The 22,708-nt window shown below is 43.1% G+C and overlaps 1 protein-coding gene across 2 annotated transcripts in view; it reads right to left on the reverse strand.

Moving 5' to 3' along the window:
* Positions 1-462: 462 nt before the first annotated feature.
* The window catches only part of BEGAIN (brain enriched guanylate kinase associated), a 196,331-nt gene continuing 174,085 nt past the window's right edge, over positions 463-22,708 (reverse strand). For both annotated transcript variants that reach the window (XM_063147652.1, XM_063147653.1), the window contains exons 5-7: positions 15,325-15,432; positions 8,087-8,170; positions 463-1,883 (exon numbers count right to left, since the gene is read on the reverse strand). In XM_063147652.1, the coding sequence (XP_063003722.1) occupies positions 510-1,883; positions 8,087-8,170; positions 15,325-15,432 (1,566 nt within the window). In that variant the 3' untranslated portion in view covers positions 463-509. The remainder of the gene's footprint in view (positions 1,884-8,086; positions 8,171-15,324; positions 15,433-22,708) is intronic.

The raw sequence follows: 22,708 nt of genomic DNA on the forward strand, positions 1-22,708 counted from the left end.
GAATTTTTCCCACCTTTCTCTCTCTCTCTCTCTCTCTCTCTCTCTCTCTCTCTCTCCCCCATTCTCTTTTTAAACCCTTTTCTCCAAGAGTTTAGGCACATGTGGCCTCATGCACAAAAAATAAATAAGAAACCTACTTGAAGGGGACAAAAAATGTCACTCAAAGCGCTTGAGAGTACGAAGGACAGTCTATTAAATACAATTTTTGTTTATAAAAATATCTCAGGTTATAAAAGTGGGCAAAGGGTTGGTATCCAAGATGGAAAAGTCATCATGTGAAAAGTGCCGTGTAATGTTGTGTGTGTGTGTGTGTGTGTGTGTGTGTGTGTGTGTGTGTGTTTTGTCATCAGATTGGGGTTATTTTTCTCCCTTGAAAACAGTACCATTGTGAATATGAATATATATATAATAATTCTGTTTCTCAGAAGCCTACTCTATGCTAGAAGTATCAAAGAGTCACCATTGTCCTTGTTGAGTTTTTGTCTCCTTATTGCAACTTTGGAAGATGTTTAATTGAGGAGGGTCCCATACAGTTGTGCTTTTGTGAGGCTGTCCTTCCGACTCAAGCCTGTACTTCCAGTCCGTTGAAACTGCTGCTGCTTGTTATGAAGGCTTGAGTGGCTTCCTTGCTCGATGGAAGACTGGTGGATCTCCGAAGCCTCCATAGAACTCTGGTTGAGGGACTCTGCCGAGCTGTTTGGACTAACGTCAACATACTCTCTTTTCAACACAGGGCTGCCATCCATGCTTTTGCTGCTGCACACCTGGACTGTGATCCTCTCGTTCTTCTTGTCTCTCAGTTCTTTCGTTTTGTAAGAGGACAACTTGTCCTGTTTACAGCTGGTGCTGATGTCAATATTCAGACCGCTGTCTGTTCTCAGGAAGCAAGAATCCATGAGCCGGCTCTGGCAGATGTCCTCTCCCTCCGAGAAGCTGTCACCTTTGTAACTAGCATAGATGGGGCTTGACCGGCTGTCCGCTTTCTTGACGGGGCTTCTGTAATACTGCTCTGAGAAGCTGCAGGGGGAAAGTCTACCACTGTTCCTGTAAGAATAGGCCCCGATGTCCTCCACGCTCAGCTGCCTCCACCGCCCAGGGAGGTCCTCTTCAGACAAATGGGTGTCCCTGCACTCACTGCGCATTTGCTGCGATGCTAAAGCTTGCTGGGTTGTTATGGCCGAGAAGTGGTAAGGCTCGCTTGTATAAGGCGACATAGTCCTAGTGAAGGTTGGGGAGTTCTCATGGTCATCAGCCAGCTCCATGTGCTGAATGGATTTGGACTTGGCAAACCTGGGGCTCCCCTGGTGGTCATAACCTGAAGATGGCTTTCTTTCGAACATCTCATCGCGGCTGCTCATGTAGATTGCTTGCTGGGAGGCAGTCAATGTGTTAGCTTGGGCATTCTCCTTCTCCTCAGACGTTACGCTGAAGCTGGAGTAGGAGCTCGAAGTAGGCAGAGAGGTAACATATTCCGGGAAAGCTTCATGGGAGAAACTGGAATGGAAGCCATCTTCTTCAACGGTGCTGTCTGTGGAATTCTGGGATCTCAGGAACCCAACGTCTTTCACTTGCATGTCAACACTCTGCCTTCTTTCCCTTCTTCTCTCTTCCGGGCAGTAAAGAGCTGTATCACTGCAATAGATGTCAGACTTGTATTGAGGTCTTTGGCTGAGCTTTCCGACGGAGTCCTGGAAGGCAAGATCTCTGGCTGATGAGCTCGACAAATGGGAAGAAAGGCTGTTTGGGTCGGGCTTCTCTAGGACTTTAGCAATGACACATGTCGGGATGTTGTCAGCAAATGATGTATGACACAGAGGTACGGAGAGGCTGCATCCATGCTTCTCTAAGTGAATGCTGACACGTTCCTGAAATTCCGATGGCAGCTGTAAGAAATGGGAGGAGGGGGAAGAAAGACGGGTGAAACCGTTGTTGACAAAAACTTCTTAAGGCACGAGTTGTGTGAGCCAGAAACCCTAGCTACTGAAGGCACCAAATATGGCTCTCAAAATGGCTTGATCTCCTAACCAAGGTGAATGTGGTCCTGGAAACCTCACTCAATGGAAAAGAAGTCCACGGGATACCTTTTGGGAAGTGGGACTTTGCCAAGGGGGTGGGGCATGCTGCACAGTTTAGTAAGGCCACATTAATAGCTAAGTTCTACAACACTAGAAAACAAATAAAACTCCAAATATACACAGTCGGATTAAGAATCTATTGATCTTAGCTGCCCATGAAAAATTATATAACACTAAACTACTAAAAGAAAATACATTCTGATTAATATTGTTGTTGTTGTTGTTTTTAAAGTGCAGAGTAATGTGACCCAGCACAAAAACGGTGCAGGCAAACAGAAGTGCCTTGCTTGATACAATCTGTTTGTTTTGTTTTATTTATTTTTATTTCTCTTTTTTCTATGTAACTATTAATTTATCCAACTGGTTGCTTAATGATTTTACTTATAAACATGGAGGTAAGATGGGGTTGGCGGGGGGAGGGAAGGTTTACTGTTTGGATTATATTGGAAAATGAAATAAAATTGAATAAACCAAAAAAAAAAAACCCCGAAAGAAGGGAAATAATAGAGTTGCTTTCATCAAAGAAATATTAACTCAGATGTGCAAACCTGGCTGATTATCCTGGCTGATTAAAGATAAGAACATAAGGAGTGCCATGCTGGATCAGACCAAGGGTCCATCTAGTCCAGCATTCTGTTCACACAGTGGCCAACCAGCTGTCGACCAAGAACTCACAAACAGGACATGGTACAACAGCATCCTCTCACCCATGTTCCCCAGCAACTGGTTTATATAGGCTTACTGCCTCGGATACTGGAGGTAGCACATAGCCATTGGGACTAGTAGCCATTGATAGCCTTATTCTCCAGGAATTTATCCAACCCTATTTTAAAGCCATCCAAATTGGTGGCCATCACTACATCCTGTGGTAGTGAATTCCATAATTTAACTGGGTGGGATAGAGGTTTTGACTATTGATTGATTCATGCCTCTAGCCCACCTTGTCTCGGATGTTTCAGTAGTTTGCAGTGAAATACATTCCTTTCCCCCTTTGCTTCTGGTCTTTTTACTGCCCGCTCTTCAAAGCAATATGTTGTACAGGCCAATTGCTGTTTAACAAGGAAACCCATTTGCAGTTTTGCAATCCAGATATTAATCTTCACAATTGCAGGGTTCTGTTTTCATTCATTTCCACCATAAGTGGAAGTATGTCGCTCTCATAGCATAGAACCATATGCCAAGGACACGGTTTTGCTCAATATTTTCCAAGTGCTGGACCCAGCAGCAACCTGGATTATAATGTGAGGAGAAAGGCTCAACTGCAGGAAAGAGAAGCTCTTGTGTGTGGATTTTACACACAAGGTGTTACAGTAGTGGTTCTTGTCGTACTGCTGTATAGCAGCGTGGCCCAAAATGGCTCTCAGGTGAAAAATACTGTTACCATGGCAAATAGCAACAAAGAGGAAATGGATGCTGTCCATGGTAGCAAGAGTTGCTTTTTTGAAGGATGCACTTTGCAGGAGCAACGTGCTAATGGGTTTTGAACAGCCAGAGTCTGCGTTGTGTCAAGCCATTGAGTGAGGACGTGAATATGTGTATATCAGCCTTCCACAACCTGGGGCGCTCCAGATGTGTTGGACTATCTCTCAGAATGCCCCAGCCAGCAGAGCTGGCTGGGGCATTCTGGGAGTTGTAGTCCAACACATCTGGAGCGCCCCAGGTTGAGGAAGGCTGGTCTATATGGACTGGTTGCAAAGTAACTCAACATGGACACGCACCCCCAAGACCAATTTTGTGTGGTGTGCGTAAATTGAATCCCTATGAGTCTCAGCTGTCCACAGTATTCAGAATTTAAGATTCTTCTCGGGCCCGGAGACCACAAATGGATCCATCCTTATTATCTTTATTCCCTGCAGGAAGTAACATGACGTAGAAGGAAATGGCATTCGGGATGGTTCCAGATATGACTTCAAAGCTGCTCCAATCCTGAGACTCACATTAATTTTCAAGAAGCCCAGGAAATGAATGTTGCAATCCTAAGAATGTTTTCCTTGGAGGATGCGCTACTGAACCCAATAGGATTGACTGCTATGTAGACATGCACCGGACTGTGCTATGATCCAGTTACTCTGGATTATTTCCAGAATGCATAGAGATGATGGCAGTTCCATCCATCTAAGTTGTACTGGCAGTGAACTTCAAACGGGATTTTGGACAAGGGCAACCTTCCCAACCTGTGCTCTCCAGATATTTTTGGACTATAACTCCCAGCATTACTGACTATTATCCATGCTGGTCCGGGCTGCCAGGTCTTGAAACCCACTCTAATCCTATGGCAGATATACCAAAGTGCCTTATGGCATTTATTGTTGATTGTTTAAAATTATCTTTAGATATATGTTATTTGTGTGCAAGTGTGTGCTATCTGTTTATATGGTTTTATGTAAATAGTTTTTATTCACTTTGTATAATGTATTTTTAATTTTTGTGAACTGCCCAGAGAGCTTCAGCTATGGGGCGATATTGAAATGATAATAATAATAATAATAATAATAATAATAATAATAATAATAATAATAGTGATGATAGGCCATAACTCCATTAAAATCTGGAGTGCCACCAAAATTTGGCCATATACAAGCGTGGCTCCTTTTCCCCTCTCATGAAACCTGCATGATCAACAACACCATCCGGTTCCAGCCCCATACTATAGGGGTGAAGAACTTCTTTCAGCCCCTGTTCCAAATTCCATTTTGGAAAAGCTCTCAGGGCCTGAGTTCCAATCATGAGCAGGGCTGAAGGCAAAAGGGGTGGAACCAAACCCCCAACACCAGTGTATTTTAGCTGGAAGCTCTTCTTGCCGGTAACTAGGCCTTAGGGGAGGCATTTCAACCTTTCAGAATGGGGCGGTGGAATACTGTGCAAAAGCCAGGAAACCAACAAATGATTGGTGGTCAGGGAGAAAGGGGTGGAGCCAGGGGAAGGAGGTGTGGCTAGCTGGGGAATCCCAGAGTGAGGGATTTGGCTCACAGTCCTGCCATTGTGGTCTTCTTTGCCATGGGGCTAACTGAAAACCCGAAGCGTGAAAAAGTGATGCCCTTCGCTTGTTTGTCAGTTGAACCTGACTCCAACGTTGCACATGCAAACCTACTCCAGTTTTTGTACTTGTAAAAAAACATAAACAATAAGGGGGGGAAAGGACTGGGCCTATCAGAAGGCCGTCATCTGAATAAAAATAAATAAATCGTGTTTTAACAGGGCCTTCAGAATTTTTCAGGCCTTTATTTGACAAACCTTTCTATTTGTCAGTGTCCAGGAGGACCAGAATGTGTGCTTAATTAGACTTATTGATCAAGAGCTGCCAAGCTGATATGAGGAGCGGTGAGAATAGAAGAGAAACTAATAGCCCTTGTCAAGCCCACATCAAAACTAGTTGTGAACCTGTTTTTGCGGAGAAGGATGAGTTGAGGCCTGAAAACTCTCTGCCATACTGAGGCGACATCAAACACTGAGAACAAGTGGCAGGAAAGCCTCTCTGTTCTTTGTCAGGAATTCCCCTACAATGCTCTCTCTCTTACCTATACTATGCTAGTTAATTTATAAAGGAAAAAAGATGTTGGAGCTCAAACTTACTTGAATTGGGACCTCTAAACCCAGAAGTAAGCCTATGTATGCCAGTTGCTGGGGAACATAGGTGCTGTTGCACCCGTGTCCTGCTTATGGGTTCCTGGTCAACAGCTGGGTGGCCACTGTGTGAACAGAATGCTGGACTAGATGGACCCTCGGTCTGATTCAGCCTGGCTCTTATGTTCCTAAGTATGAGGGGGAAGTTTTATTCAGTGAAGAACAAAAGTGCACCTTGAGTATGCTCAGAGGCATTTTTGTTTATTACTGCTTCATATTTTTCTATTGATGAGTCTTAACATTAAAAGCAGGCCAGTGGGGTGGCAGAAGAACACAGCAGGAGCAATGACATCGTTGGATAGAGTGCCGGCAGAATTGATGGATTCTCTTTGCTCTGGCAAACGAATGAGCTGATAACGAGGCTTTCAAAGTTCCCTATTGTTTGTGACTGATTAGCAGAGAGGAAGTCAGAGAATGAGGAAAAAGAATCGAGCAGAAGCTGTATTTTCTTTTTCTTTGATGGAGTTCTACTTCATGCTTGCAATCTAAATGGCAACACTTCTTTGCAAGATCGTTTGCATTTCTAATTACAAATTAACAGTTGCATTTCTGTTGGTTGAAGATCTTTGTTCAAGCTCAATGTGTTTTATAAGTTGAACCTCTGCAGTTGCAAGAAAGCATCACCAAGTTTAACAGAGCTGCCTCCAAGGTAACTTATGCATAGCATTGCAATCATGCCTCATAAATGTAATTGTGAGACTTTATTAGTGATTTGTCTGTTTAGGATGTTTGTGTTTTATGATGGAATCTCTCTCTCTCTCTCTCTCTCTCTCTCTCTCTCTCTCTCTCTCTCTCTCTCTCTCTCTCTCTCTCTTATTGGAGACATGACTGCATTGTCCTTGGAGGCCTGGCTCTGTTCATGACGGGGGTCCTGCACAAAATTTACCACTACACCTCAACTGAGGCCTGGTGAGACCTATCTCAAATTAAGAACTGTCCCATATCTTCTGATCTCAGGGCTTCTGGAAAGATGTTCTACTATCTTACGCAAATCCCAGGAAACGGCCACATTCTCCTGAGCAGGTTGACTGTTGCTGACCATGAAGGAAGCAAAGATCCAATCAGGAAGGACCTTCCTGGGAACCAATAGTACTCCTCTTTTAGTGAACACATCATCTCCATCCTTTGAACAAAGCTCCTTGATTGGCTGTCTTTGCTCTTGCAATGGCCATAGATTCTGCAGTCAAGAGTCAGTATGCGGCTTTCCTTCTTGAGCCTTCACCTTGGCCTTTGCCCTCAAGGTCTGATCAGTCCTTTTTATCTATTTCCTGGACCCCGGATCTCAGAGATATTGACCCATGACCTGCTTTTGGTCTACTGACCATGCTTTCTCCATCATTGCCTTGTACCAGGTTCTCCTGCCTGCCAGGCCATGAGCCTTAGATTTGATCCTGAAAGTCCTATGATATGCCCCATCCCAAGTTGCAAGCCTGATAATTGGTGATAGTTTCTGATATTTCTTGGGCCAGTCCTGACGCAGCACTTTCCAATGTCTATCCTGGGAAACATAACAGTGGGAGAATGTCACTTTTCCAAGGACATTTTTCCAACCAAACACCAGATCAAGTGTGTGGTAAGTTGCTCCCCATCGCAGGTTGGAAATTCACAGATGCCCACAGAATCCCCCCATGATGCACCCCATTTCAGCTCTTGCCATCTTTCTAATGTCCCAGCTATAAAGGAAACAATCATTCTGTTTTATGGCTTCCTGTTGCTTAAACAAAGCAAAGTAAGTGCATCAGAATTATTCCGCACTGTGTCGAACTCAGGGTCCACCTAGCCCACTACTATGTCTCCAAAGGTAACCTCGACAGCTCACATGAAGAACAAGACAGATATGGCCACCTCAATCTAGGCATGAGTGTTGGCCAGGGTTGACTTTAATATCTTTGGTGCTGTAGGCAGAATATAGGAGGCACCCCCACCTACTGCATGTGCACAAGAGCACATTAGGGTTGTTGGACCTTCTTCAGCTTTCCAACTGGGTTATGCAGCCATTGGGTTCCAACAGGACTTCCTTTACTCCCACACTATCCCCTCTGCCTTGCCACCCAGCCATCCCAATCTAGGGCACCAGCCAACCCCTCCCTCTCTATTCCTCTTAATGCTGCCCCATATCCTACTGGGCTACTGATGCTCAGTTAGTCTTATTTATGTATTCATTGGATTGGATTTGTACCCAACCTTTCTACCAAGAAAATAGCACTGAAGGCCATTGGTTGCCCCTGCCCGTGTGTTCCTTGTCCATCCAAGCCTCTGCTTTCTACGGGGTTTCCTTTGCCTACACAGAGCATCAGGCCCTCCATCCTCCCTCTCCCTTCCATTGGGTTTGAGAAACAGAAGGAGGCCACTTCAGTAAATTGCAGAGATGCGTTCGTTTACATTACCTCGGAAAGCTTATGCGCCCTGTCGTAATTCTTGCTACACTGGAGCAGCTGAGCAGCTAAATTGCAATCCTTTCTATAGAGCTCCTGCAAAAACAACATAAAAGGGTATAGGTATAGGTGTAGATAGTTAAAAGCTTAATTTCTACAGTCAGCAACTAGAAGTAGATGCTATAGCCCCATGTTCTGGGAAAATGCAGAATATGCTTCATGTTTTATTATTGGGTTGGAGCGCGAAGTGGTAGAAATCTATTGTCATGGAATCCAGGAACGTCAAGCTCCAGGGCTAGCGCATAGTCTATGGAAGCCTCCCCCAAATCAAAGGTCTCTTGAGGTTTTGGACTTCGGGCCTTGCTAGACCTACCTGATAATCTGTGTGGGAGGAGGGGCCGGCCCGCGCTATAAGTAGCGTGGGCAGTCACCCCAGTCTACACGTCAGACGCGACAGGCTGCAGGAAGGACCCATCGTGTCTGCCATTTTTCTTTATTTTTAAAGGGCCGGGTGCGCAGGAGCGCACCATCGACCAGTAAGGTTTTTTTTTTAAAAAAGGGTTCCCCGCTCCCCCCTGGTTGCGATTCCCCCCATCTCCGGTTTCCCTCCCCACAATCTCCGATTTCCCCACCCTGGCCACGATTCCCCCCCATCTCCGGTTTCCCCCCTGTGATCTCCCCATCCCAATCCCTCCCCCTGCCCCAATGGACCCAGCGCTCCCCATCTGCCGCTATTCCTGGCTACTCATGAGTAATTGCGGTAGCTGGGGAAAGCGGTGGACTGGTCTACATGCCCGCGGTCTTGAGCCCAGCCCGAGACCGCAGGAAATACCGGGCCACAAGTGGTGCCGGTTATCCCGGGCCAAGGGAGGGTTACCCCTGCCTGAGCCCGGGATCCCCTATGCATCATCTGGACACACAGGGGCCAGCCCGGGGCTTGCACCGGGCTATCCCATCATCTAGCAACCGCCTTCAACTCTCATCAGCACCAGCTAGCAGGACTAATAGTCAGGAATGCTGGGGGAGTTGTCATCCAAAACCTCTGGGGGGCACCAGTTGGAAAAAGCTATGCTAGGAAGATACATGGGGCAGTGTTTATGCTTTAGGGATGCCCCATTTTAACCCGGCAAGTGATGGGCAAACCAATCATTGACCATGTCAGTAGGGCAAAGAAGGAAGCTATCAAAGGGTTTCTTGTCATCATGACCGAGTATAATAATGACAGTCATTGCCCATGGCAACTGTATAATCATAGCCACTGACATTGTTTATTTTAGTTATTCAATACAGTGTTATAAAACATACCACTTATTATCTACACAGCAATTTCGGTTTTCAAAATGAAAACAACAAACATAACAATATACATTACTTTTCCACAAAACAACTTAACCTTCTCTTTTCGTCACTGCCCCCAAAAGCTATTATTTTCCTCCACAAATGCTTATTTGGAAAAACTGAAAGCAACACCGACTGAAGGTCATTTGGACAAACAATTCTGGCATCACAGAAAATACGGGCAAACTTGGTTCATAGTAAGTTTTCTTTTCTGCTTGTTATGGAGAGAGCTCTCAAAAATTATGAATGGATGTTAGCCCGAAATGCAATGGAACTGTGAACCAGTAGTTCCAATGGTGGCAGCCAGCACAAGTGGGTTGGCATGATTCTTTGTCATCCATGTCAGGTGCATTCCTGCATTGAGCAGGGGGTTGGACTTGATGGCCCCTTCCAACTCTGCTATTCTATGCTTCTTTGATTTGGGCATTTTTCTTAATTCTAGAGGCAAAAATGCCCAAATGCACCCGAAGGGCTTATTCAAATGAGCCATAAATTCCAGACATAAATCCCAGATTTTCACAGAAGTGCTATGAACTTGTGGTAATAGCTCATAACAGATCAGGACTGAAGGTTCATTCACATGACCTCTTGAACCTGTGGTTAGGTTAGGACTGTAGGTCATGACTATCTTCTGTCAAATTCGATTCTGCTCAGTTTCTCTCTTCTTTTTTTGACATTAAATTCATTTTGCCCCATTTGTGAATTCGTTTTTTTAAAAAAAGTCTGCATGAAAATTTGTATGTACTTTTGTGTGCATTTCTCAAAATTTTGTATGCACTTTTCATATTATATGAATTACCCCCCAAGCAGTTTCCCTTAAAATAAGGCATTGTTGCATACACATCTACAGTATGTAATATATGTATTTCTGAGTGCACTTTTTGGTTACCAACTATATTCTTGCATGGATTTTCTTGATATGCGAACTTTGATTGCAAACTTCAGAAAAGTGCAGGTACTGACATCTAACTGTCTTCCGGTTTGTGTATGGATTCAGGTAGTGCGGATTGGTATGTGAACTGAACATATTTCTCTAACGTCCCTAATTGGAACCTGGAGAGTTTCATCTGGACAAGCTAATTCCACGCAGCCAAAGGCTCAAAAAAACCACATAAAACCACAGTGCCATGGCTGGTTGCACAATGAGTTCAGCTGGGCTCAGCTGTTTGCACTTAGTTACAAGCACTGGTAGAAACCACAGTCGTGATCAAGAAGCCAGTCTGACCCGAACTTGGTGCATGCCATATAGAAGTAGGATTTGATATGACCCTTTTTGCTCATGACACCATGGGGGGGGGGGGATATTCAGTTTAACCTAACCAAAAATCAATTACCCCAGACTCAAAAACTTAAATTAATGGACAATATATGAAAGCATTGTTACCATCCATTTCACCTCTGAAATCTACATTCCAGGAAAATGAGAATTTTGGCTGACTAGTAACAAATATGATAATAACCCCACCCACCAGCTCCTTAATGGCAAAATGTTTTCAACATAGTCTGCTCAACTATTAACATATGCAATAGTCCAATGCATAGGAGCTTGCATTGGCAGCATTTCTTAAAAAGCAACTGTTCAAAATTCACCATGAGCAGGTAGTAAATACATTTACATTTATAAGACCTTTGGCAGATACCACTTGAAATGCTTGACTTTATGGATAAAACCTCAGTTTGGCCCAATAACATCCTTTGGTGGATCCTATGCTGAATTAATTAAGGAAGTGTCCAGTCCCCTGTGCCCCCACCCCCACCAGTAGTGCACTCGGGTTAGTTTAATTTTAGACCCTGGAGTTAATGATCTTACAGACCCTTAGGCCGCCATGGTTACCCCTTTGGTTGTGAAGTACACACTCGATGTATTTATCTTTTCCCCTCCATACCATCATTCCATTCTTTACAACTGCTTCTACATTCCTGATATTCTGGGAGTGTGGGGTGGGAGTGTTTGCCAGCCCTGATTTTGAAAAAAAGAAAAAAAGGGGGGAGGGAAAGGAATACTCTGAGCACACTATGGCCTGGTTCAGACAATACGCTAAACCATGCTGCTTAACCACAAAATGGTTAACCTTAGTGCATTCAAATGACCCATGGCGGTTAAGCCTGTTAAGCCAGAAAGCTGGACTGTGTTAAGAAGACACCTTAAACCATGACTTTAACCACGGTGACTAAGGCAAAAGGCCTTATACACCATGGCTAATGCCATGGTTTAAGGTGTCTTCAGAACATGGCCTGGCTTTTTGGCTTAACCACCATGGTTAAAGCCATGGTTTAAGGTGTCTTACCTTACAGGGCCACAGTTTTGCATTTTAAATTCACCTAAATTAAGGTGACCATATGAAAAGGAGGACAGGGCTCCTGTATCTTTAACAGTTGCATAGAAAAGGGAATTTCAGCAGATATCATTTGTCTATATGGAGAACCTGGTGAAATTCTCTTTTCATCACAACAGTTAAAGCTGCAGGAGCTATACTAGAGTGACCAGATTTAAAAGAGGACAGGGCACCTGCAGCTTTAACTGTTGTGATGAAGAGGAAATCTCACCAGGTTCCCCATATATACAAATGACACCTGCTGAAATTCCCTTTTCTATGCAACTGTTAAAGATACAGGAGATCTGTCCTCCTTTTCATATAGTCACCCTACCTAAATCATATCACCATTGTGGTTATTTGAATGAAATGGTTTCCTCTCTCCCGATGCTAAGGTAGGGTGACCATATGAAAAGGAGGACAGGGCTCCTGTATCTTTAACAGTTGCATAGAAAAGGGAATTTCAGCAGGTGTCATTTGTATATATGGAGAACCTGGTGAAATTCTCTCTTCATCACCACAGTTAAAGCTGCAGGAGCTATACTAGAGTGACCATTTTAAAAGAGGGCAGGCACCTGCAGCTTTAACTGTTGTGATGAAGAGGAAATTTCACCAGGTTCCCCACATATACAAATGACACCTGCTGAAATTCCCTTTTCAATACAACTGTTAAAGTTACAGGAGCCCTGTCCTCCTTTTCATATGGTCACCTTATGCTAAGGGCAACATTTTAAAATGAGCATCCATATAACCATGCCCAGCTGGCTGCCCTTTTGAGAAGGATAACGAGGCAACCAACATTGGCCCTGGTGAGCCTGGCAGGCCCATGCCAGTCCTGGTGCTGATTCTGGACCTCTTTGAGCACAAGCCGCATACATAAAGTCTCCGGTTCAGTCCTCGGCATCTATAGGAAGGTCTTGGAAAGAGTTCTGCCTGAAACCCTGGAGAGCCGCTACCTAGGGTGACCATATGAAAAGGAGCACAGGGCTCCTGTATCTTTAACAGTTGTATTGAAAAGGGAATTTCAGCAGGTGTCATTTGTATATATGGAGAACCTGGTGAAATTTCCTCTTCATCACAACAGTTAAAGCTGCAGGTGCCCTGCCCTCTTTTAAATCTGGTCACAGTTTAGCTGCAGTATAGCTCCTGCAGCTTTAAATGTTGTGATGAAGAGGAAATTTCACCAGGTGCAACATGCATACAAATAACACCTGCTGAAATTCCCTTTTCTATGCAGCTGTTAAAGATACAGGAGCTCCTTTTCATATGGTCACCCTACCGCTACCAGTCAGTGTCAATAATTTTGGGCTAGATGGACCAAGGGTTTGACTCAGTATAAGGCAGCTTCCTTTCTTCCTGTTTTCCTATTAGTGTCCATTTGGGGCACCCCTGGAAGCCTTATTCAATTCAATGGGATTTACTAAATCAGTATGTGTAGGATGACCGTACAGAAAGGATGTCCAGATACAAAACAAGGCAGGCCTCCTGCAGCTTTAACTGTTGTGATGAAGAGGGAACTCCTCCAGATGCTGCAGGCATACAAATGACACCTGCTGAAATTCCCTTTTCTATGCAACCATTAAAGATACAGGAGCCCTGTCCTCCTTTCCATATGGTCACCCTAAGTATGTGTGCGATTGCATCATAAGTCAAGATTCAAGCCAATGCACCAAAGAGTTGTCAAATAGAAATCAAGCGATGCCTCAAGCCCAGTGCTGAACATGTTCGATGAGTCCCTCAAAGGACAGGTTGATGCTGTTTACTTCAACCAGTGTAGCTACTGGGAATCATTCTTCAGTAACAACAAAAATAATTATTTTGAATGGAAAGAGCCACAGGCACCTGTGTTCTTCTAGTCCAAAGACAGTTATTCATCATTACCACCAAGAACATCTTAGGCCCAATTCACACATGTAATTAGCACTGTGATCGCTCCTCGAAACACAACTTGGGTGGGGTTGGGTGATAATCGAGGGGTTATTCTCTATCCTTGGTTGTCACTAATAAAAACCTACCATATTTCTTCGATTCTAAAACACCATCGATTGTAAGATGGTGTTGCATGCATAACAATGACACCTGTTGAAATCCCCCTTTCTATGCAACTGTTAAAGATACAGGAGCCCTGTCCTCCTTTTCATATGGTCATGGTGACCATATGAAAAGGAGGACAGGGCTCCTGTATCTTTAACAGTTGTATTGAAAAGGGAATTTCAGCAGGTCTCAATTGTATATATGGAGAACCTGGTGAAATTTCCTCTTTGTCACACCAGTTAAAGCACAGATGCCCTGACCTCTTTTAAATCTGGTCACAGTATAGCTACAGTATAGCTCCTGCAGCTTTAACTGTTGCGATGAAGAGGGAATTTCACCAGGTGTGACATGCATACAAATGACACCTGCTGAAATTCCCTTTTCAATATAACTGTTACAGTTTGTACAGGAGCCCTGTCCTCCTTTCCATATGGTCACCCTAATTAAGGGTGAAGTGTACGAAACTTCCCTATGTTTCTTTCCCTTTTCTGCACAGAAGCCCACAGGGCTCAACGCCAGGCAAGAGAGCTCTGAGCGAGCAGATTGCTCTGACAAGGTCTGAACCTAGACTGAAACCTTTTATGCTTAATCCAGAGTCCTTTTCCAGACCCCACCGTTTCCTACAAAATGGAAGCCTTAAAGGGACAGGCCTTCATCTGTCAAAGTGCTCATGCCAGGGTTGGTGCATAGGCTCCATGGAATGTTGTACACTCCGATTTAACACTTTGGAAAATGGCTCGATACTGCTTGGACTGGTTCAGAGGTTGCCCGCTTCAACTCAGATACGGAACCTGAATTAAGATTCAGAAATCTGAGGCTTCATGGCTCTATAACTTTTTTTCTGAGAAGGGGATGAAGTAGCCCTTTAGGGGGGTGATTATGCTTGTCAAATATAAGAAAAATAGGTGCTATACAGTTTGAGGTACATAACTTTATATTTTGTTTTAAAAATTTAAACAGAACTTCCAATAAGTTTTGTTTCTTGGCAGAATTGGATGAAATTTGCAAGGAACGTTGCCCCTTCAGAGGGAATCATGCCCGACAATTTTCCAGTGAACAGGTGCAGGGATTTTTTTTGCCCAAGAACACCTTTGACATTTTGAAGGCATCCAAAAGAGGACACCCTTATTCCACCAATGTTCCATATGGACCATTGTTCTGAAAATGGCCCACCACCTCCCTGCATTAGAGTTTAGGGTCCAGGTTTGGTTCTGGTAACTTCGGTGGGGAAGCCTACTTTGCCTCAGAAAGCTCCAGGAACAGTCCAAAGCTGCCCAATTTGGCTTGGATTTCAGCTGAATCTGATCCACACCTTTAATTCTGACAGAACTAGAATGGGTTTTTAACATAGTCACTGATATGGATCAGTGGAATAGTTAAAATGTGTTATTTATTTACAATATTTATATAATTGAATATAATAGAAACTGTCAGCGGTTCACAATAAAACAGAGGGGCATAGCAACTACCGACATTGCAGAATTTCTGATCCAGCAATCCATAATTTTCTATTATTATCTCAATACACAATCACAACAAATAGACATTATTCAAAGTACTTACATTATCTTCTGACAATTTATCAATTGTCACCTTGGCTTCTATCAAATGGTTATTGAGGGCTATTATTTCGTGGCTTAATGCTCTTTTTTCTTCTTCATAATGTTGACCCTGTGTACAAAAACAATTCAATCAACAATCTCTTTCTTTCTTTCTTTCTTTCTTTCTTTCTTTCTTTCTTTCTTTCTTTTAAAACAAAACCAAACCTGCTGTTGATTGTGGTTTCTAGGTTAAACAGTGCGAAATGCCATTTCTTCCCTTCTTAATAATTCTTTTCTACTACTATGTTCACTGAAAAGTAGGGCTGTGCATGGACCCCCGGATTCACTTCGGAGCCTGATCCAGACCTTATGAATTGGGCCCGATCTGCCTTAGACTTATCCGAACCTCCCTCGTTCCACTTCGGACCCGGATCCGAGGCGAGATACGGAAGTTCGAATTTTTCCAATAGACTTGCATTGGAAAAGAAAAATGCCTATAACTTTTTTATTTTCCAAGATACACACATGTAACTGGGCACCATGATAGCTTCTAAACAGATCCTTAGTCATGCCAATTTTGAAGCATATCAGTTCATCCCCTGATTTTTAGGGAATTGTTAAAATTTTCCCCATTTACAAAACTGCATTTATCTCTGTCATTTTTCAAGATACAAACATGTAACTGCGCACCACGATAGCTTCTACATAGAACCTTGTGCATGCTGTCTTTGAAGCAAATTCGATTATCCCCTGATTTTTAGGGAATTTTTAAAGATTTCAGCATTCCCCCCATTTACAAAACTGCATTCATCTCCATCATTTTTACAGTTAAAGACATGTAACTAGGCACCATGATAGCTTCCACATAGGACCTTATGCAAGCCAACTTTAAAAAAATCGGATCACACCCTGATTTTAGCGTTTTTAAAAGTTAAACCTCAACCACAATCTCCCTCAGAAATAAAATGTGTATTGGAAGGAGTGAAAATGCATCTCAGGACAACATTAGCACTTCAAAGGAACACTTCCTGAATCTGAAATTTTGGTAGCATGCAAAACAGAATTGAATGAATAACGTCTGTCTTGGTGATCCTTTCTTATCATTTATGCCATTGTGATGGCCTTCAAGATGGAATATATAGATCTAACGCCCGTTGCTGAAGGTGCCTCTTAATATAATTTGTTTCCTAGTCAAATAACATATTTACCTATTAAACAGAAAAGAAATGCAAGAGTTATTGGGCTAGATCCAAATATGTCAAGTAGACCCAATAAAATCAATGGGCTGATGTGAGTCATATTTTTACTGGGTCTACTCTTAACTTAGATGAAATCTGGATCCTACCCATTGTGAAAATAGGCTGGTCTGGATTTCTTCAGCCAGCAATTTGCCAAGTCTGGGATGTGTGTAAAGACAAAATTAGGTTATTCTTTTAGCACACTCATCACTTTCAAGATGGATGGATTGTTTGCTGAAATGTGCTATGTCTGCAAAACAGACTGCATCTTGAAGCATCATGCGAGCAGAAATATCTACACTGTTTCTGCCACCACCGCCACCCCTACAATTTTCTGGAGCACATTTTTTAGGTTCTCTGGTAGGAAGGAATAAACATTTTAGTACGGGCTGCATGCAACATTTGGCAAGGACAAAATTCCTGCTCTTAGCTAGACTCAAAATTAATTTGAAAAAATATGTGTATTTTAACGTTATCTGCCATGATAGTCAATTGTATATATCTCAATGTATGTGTGGTGTAGTGGCTAGAGTGTTGGACTGTGAGCCAGGAGATACAGGTTCTAGTACCCACTTGGCCATGGAAACTCACTGGGTGACTTTGGGCCAGTCACAGACTCTTAGCCCAGCCTACCTCACAGGGTTGTTGTTGTTGTTAGGATAGAAATGGAGAGAAGGAGGATTATGTATGCCACCTTGGGTTTCTTGGAGGAAAAAAGGCGGGATATAAATGTAGTAAAAAATAAATTAAAAATAACTATAACAGTGACCCCCTGTCTTTGAAGTAAAAGTAGTCTATACTATGCTATTGTTAGCCAGCCTCAGAATGTTGTTATTGGCTGGCATATAAATATTGCAAATAAATAAACAAAGTACACAACTCCTTTTTGGGTACAGGGGTTGAGACACCCATTTTGCATGCCAGAAGTGATTTTTTCCAGTTTAATGCCTTTAGCAACTTCCTTTTGGGAATGGCAATGTGATTCCGCCCCCCTTGTTTTCAGAAATATTTGCTGTCCACCGTTCACGGAGTCAAGTCATCCTTGTGGTCCTGCTTACCTATTCATTTTATTTCAGGGCAATACCTTCCTGAGGTGGTTTACATTTAAACAGTGTGATGTAATATATCAACAATCAATAAAACCACAATCTAAAAGGAAGACATTATACCATTAAAACAGAAGCAGTCAAAACACGACTGAACATCATGTATCATAAGTCGCTTGAAATTAAAAAGGCTTCACGGTCTGCTTAAAAGGCAGCAAAGTAGGGGCCAAAGTTCCACAAACATGGGGCCATCACTGAAAAGGCCCCATCTCTCATGAACACAAAAAGGGAGAGAAATCTCAGGATGCTGTAGAAAAGTTTATTGTACAAAAGCCCAACGCATTTCAGCCTCTTGTTTTTTAAAGGCCTTCCTCAAGGGGTTGTTATAATGTGTGCAGAAATTCTTAATAACAAGAATTTCTTGTTATTTCTTGTGATGGCGGCTCCCTTTTTGTGTTCATCTTGGATGCCCGCCCACCCACCTTTCATCCTGTCTCTCATGCCCACCAATTGTTGGCAGCCACAGAGGCAACTTTTGTAAACTGCTCAGAGAGCTTCGGCTATGGGGCGGTATATACATGTAATAAATAAATATAAATAAATAAATAAATCTCTGTCTGCTACAGGATTCAGCTGATATGCAAGTTGTTGTTGTTTTCTGGCAGAAGAACTTCTTGGATGAGAAAGATGGGGCTACTTGATCTGCCCATCAAGGGCCCTTGGGCAAGACACCACTGAGTCTATTTTCTCGCTACTACCATTGTCATCAGCTTTCTTGTCAATGCTTCTACTTGCTTCCTTGATAGGCAGTGAACAAGTTGGCTATAGCATTTCCTGCTCCTCCTTCTCACTACCTCCATGGTTTGGGCCAGAGTGAGGGCCAGGTGAACAAGCAGGTTGCCATGGTGAAGAGGAGGAGCAACACCAGGGTGCTGTTATTGGTGGGGCCCTAGTGATGTGTAGGCACTTGCCAGGTGCCCAAACATTCCTACCCTTGGTGCTGGACTTGGTGACTCATGGCAAATTTTGCTTGAGTGTGGACCCTGATACATCCTGAGGGTGATGCCCAGCTCATTTCCACAAATAAATATGACTGGCAAACCTTGGTTTCTTTCACATCTGTGCAAAATGGCCAATAAACATAATTGGAACAAAATGAAATTAATGAGTTCGGAATGAAGAAATATTTTCATTATCCTGCAAAAGAAGAATTCCCAACTGGAGTCTGTGAAGGAAGAGTACGGTGGTTACGCTCTCCTTGCAAGATAGTACAGGTGAATTCCCAACAGGTCATCCAGCGACCGACCTCCAACCAGCAAACACTGGAGTCTCCTTGAAGTAAACACACCAGCTTTGACGCTGTAAAGCAGTTTATTAAGGGGAGGGAAGGAGGGAAGGTAAAAGGAATAAAATGGAGTTTAAAAGGGATAAAAGCAGTAGTGCAGTAAAATACAATAAAACAGAGAGCCCTCACCAGTTACACCCAAGCAAAATAACAAAACCTAGCTGACCTGAACTATGCTTTACCATGTATAGGGCCTCCCCTCCAGCCACAACAGTACGACCTCATGCAGCAAGGCCACCCAGGAGACAAAAGCCACCTTCAAGCCACTCTTCTCATCCTCAGATCCCCACAGACTCAGCTGATTAGCCTCCACCAATCACAGGGTGGGCTGCTCCTCCTAGCCCCCTCCCTGGCAGGTCTCACTTTCTCACCAAATCAGCTGAAATAAGATTTCCCCAATTAGCCACTACATTGAGTCTCAGGCTGGGCTCTAATGGGTTGAGATAACATACTACCGGGTGTTACAGCCATGGTTTAAGGTGTCTTCTGAATGGGGCCATCAAAAACTTAACTTTCCCCAAGGCTGTGCTATAGGCACAATTTCCAATGGTGTCCATGCCTTCCAAAATCAGAAATGAACATAAGAACATGAGAGGAGCCATGCTGGTTCAGACCGAGGGTCCATCTAATTCAGCACTCTGTTCACACAGTGGCCAATCAGCTGTTAACCAGGGACCCACTAGCAGGACACAGTGCAACAGCACACTCCCACCTATGTTCCCCAGCAACTGGTGTACATAGGCCTACTGCCTCTGATACTGGAGGGAGCACGTTCAATCGCAGCTTTTAAAGCTCAGCTAAAAACTTTTCTTTTTTCTAAAGCTTTTAAAACTTGATTTTGTTCTGACTTTTATATTGTTAGTTTTACTCTACCCTGTGCCTGTTTGGTGCATTCTCTTCCCCTTCTTATTGTTTTATTATGATTTTATTAGAATGTAAGCCTATGCGGCAGGGTTTTGCTATTTTATTGTTTTACTCTGTACAGCACCATGTACACTGATGGTGCTATATAAATAAATAAATAAATAAATAATAATAATAATAATAGCACATAGCCATCAGGACTACTAGCCATTGATAGCCTTCTTCTCCAGGAATTTATCCAACCCCCCCTTTAAAGCCATTCAATAGAGAAAAATGGCTTGGTTAGTGTTCCAAACCCCTGGTGGAGTTCAAAGCAGTGGTACAGCAATATGATTTTCAAACCTGGACTTAATGATCTTATGAAGTGGCTCTTTAGAATGGCTTCTGTATTACTTTGGTTGTGAAGCATGCAACTACAACTTCTCCCTCCAACTGTCATGCCATCCTATAGAACTGCTCCTACATTTCTGATATGTTAGAATGACAGCAGCTGCCTTGACCCTAAGATCATCTTCAGCAGTCCTTCTCTGGAAGTCGCCACCAAAAGAAGTAAGTTGGGCAACTACTAAGAAAAGGGCCTTTTCTGTTGTGGCACCTCAGTTTCCAAGAGACGTTTGCCTGGCATCTATATTGTGCTCTTTTCAACACCAGGTGAAGACTTCTTATTTTCCTAGCCATTTCAGTTTTTCAGTTTCTGTATTAAATCTGGTACTGTATTTTAATTTTTTCTATTTGGTGGCGGTTATTATTATTATTATTATTATTATTATTATTATCTGTGGTTTTAAACCTAAAAACTTTTATCTTGTATTTTGTCATTGTGAATTTTATAATTTTAATTGTTGTGAACCGCCCAGCAAACAACTCCATGTCTCTCCTGTGTGTCTCTTGCTCCTTCCGCCATTTTTTCATTGTAAAACAATCCTCCAAAACCACGACTCTTCTGAGCTATAGCGACATCTATCACTATTTCCTGCCGTGTGCAGGAGATGTTTTGCTATAAAATGCCCACTGGAGGGCGCTGTCCCACTACACCGAATGGGCCACGTGGTTCCTTCCCTGCCTGCTCTCTTCCTCCATGTCATTGCAGTTCATTGTAGAAGTTGAAGGGATGCATCTTCAGAGCCAATGGTAAGGAAACGCGATCCCCCCGCCCCCCATGTGAAGGCGCTTGAAATAAACAAATAATAAACAAAACTTTTGAAATTCCAACCCAAGTTTGAAAAAAACCCAAACAAAACAAAACTAAATACTCTGAGCATGATTAGTTTTGCATTTTAAACACACTCAAATTATAACATCATCAGGAATAAAATGGAGTTTGTTTCTGCAGCTGGGCTATCATTTGGGTGACGCTTGGGCTGCGGGGACCTGGGCTTTGGCTCTAGAGTCCATCTCTAGCTGCACCTCCAGTTCAGGGCTTCCTATTCCTCACTGTTACGTTTATTGAAATGAAACATGTAGGATTCATTGTAATAGGTAAAGTTGAGCAGGGCTGGGCAGATTTGGAACTTCAACTCCCAGAAGCCTTTGCTAGCCTGGTCAGCAATACGAGCAGTTGAAATCCAAAACATCTGGAGACCTACTTTCTACCCACCCCTGAACTAGCGCATACTTCAGTTTCCAACAACACATCTTGCATATGTCACCATCGTTCTGTCTTCCATCATCGTCCTCTGCCTCATTGGATAACTGACAGCATTGGGAGTGTTTTGTCCTGTGGGCCTTGAACAAATATCAAGGTTAATTATCTCCATGTGTGGCGCACAAGGCAAAGATAAAAAAGAGATTATTAAAACTGAAAAATGGTGAACAACTCCCACTAAGCAGCTCTTGGGTGATTTAAAAATACACCAGAACATGCTTTCTGCTTTGCTCCCAGAAGGTGTGTGTGTGTGCATGTGGTGGTGGTGGGGGACATAGAATAGTAGAATCATAGAATAGTAGAGTTGGAAGGGGCCTATAAGGCCATTGAGTCCAACCCCCTGCTCAATGCAGGAATCCACCTTAAAGCATCCCTGACAGATGGCTGTCCAGCTGCCTCTTGAATGCACACATCACAGAAACAGGTTGAATGTGCTTATTAACGGAAGAAAGGCAATTATGGTAGCAGCAGGCCAGCAGGGCCAGATCTACACCAAGCAGGATATAACTCTTTGAAAATGGTTTGAAAACTGTATACGGAGTGTATCATGGGCCTCAACCGTTGTCAATACCGTTATAAACCATTTTAAAGCAGTAGTGTAGATCCTGCCCTGGTTGCTCCTCTTTCCAAACAAATTCACAGCGTGCGGCTTGAAAACGGCAGAACATCTCGTTGCCTTGACTTTTCCTCCCACAAAAAGGGCATCCCTGCATTGTTTCAAGTGGCACAATTCCACAGGCAGACTGTGAAAAACAGAAATGTAACTGGCCACTTATTAGATCGGCAAACTGGTTCGGAAGATTATCTGCCCAGAAAGAAACCAGTGTTTGAAACAGGGTCAGGTCGAGGTTAAAAAATGCCAGAGTAAGTAAACAGTGTCTCCCAATGTTCCCCTGGATATCAATTTGAAAGGTTATAAGGACTGAATGCCATAAATGAGCCTACATCAGAGATATAAGACAGTAGTGTGTACATTAGCAAGAGCTGAGCAACTGACCCAGATAAGAATCCATAATTGGTTTGAGTCTCCAGGGTGACCATATGGAAAGGAGGACAGGGCTCCTTTATCTTTAACAGTTATATAGAAAAGACCTATCTGAAGGGAGAGGCGTAGGGGCCATCAACAATTAGCAACTGGATTTCCGTCAGTCTTCTCCTGACGGAAGTACAATACATGGTGAGATGTATTGTACTTCTATTTAAATTACAGTCATTTCTAAATGTACATATATGCACATAAATTAGCCAGTGCAGACTGGAGGCTCCGA

This window comes from Elgaria multicarinata, chromosome 2 (genome assembly GCF_023053635.1).
Source record: "Elgaria multicarinata webbii isolate HBS135686 ecotype San Diego chromosome 2, rElgMul1.1.pri, whole genome shotgun sequence".
Taxonomy (NCBI): Eukaryota; Metazoa; Chordata; class Lepidosauria; order Squamata; family Anguidae; genus Elgaria; species Elgaria multicarinata.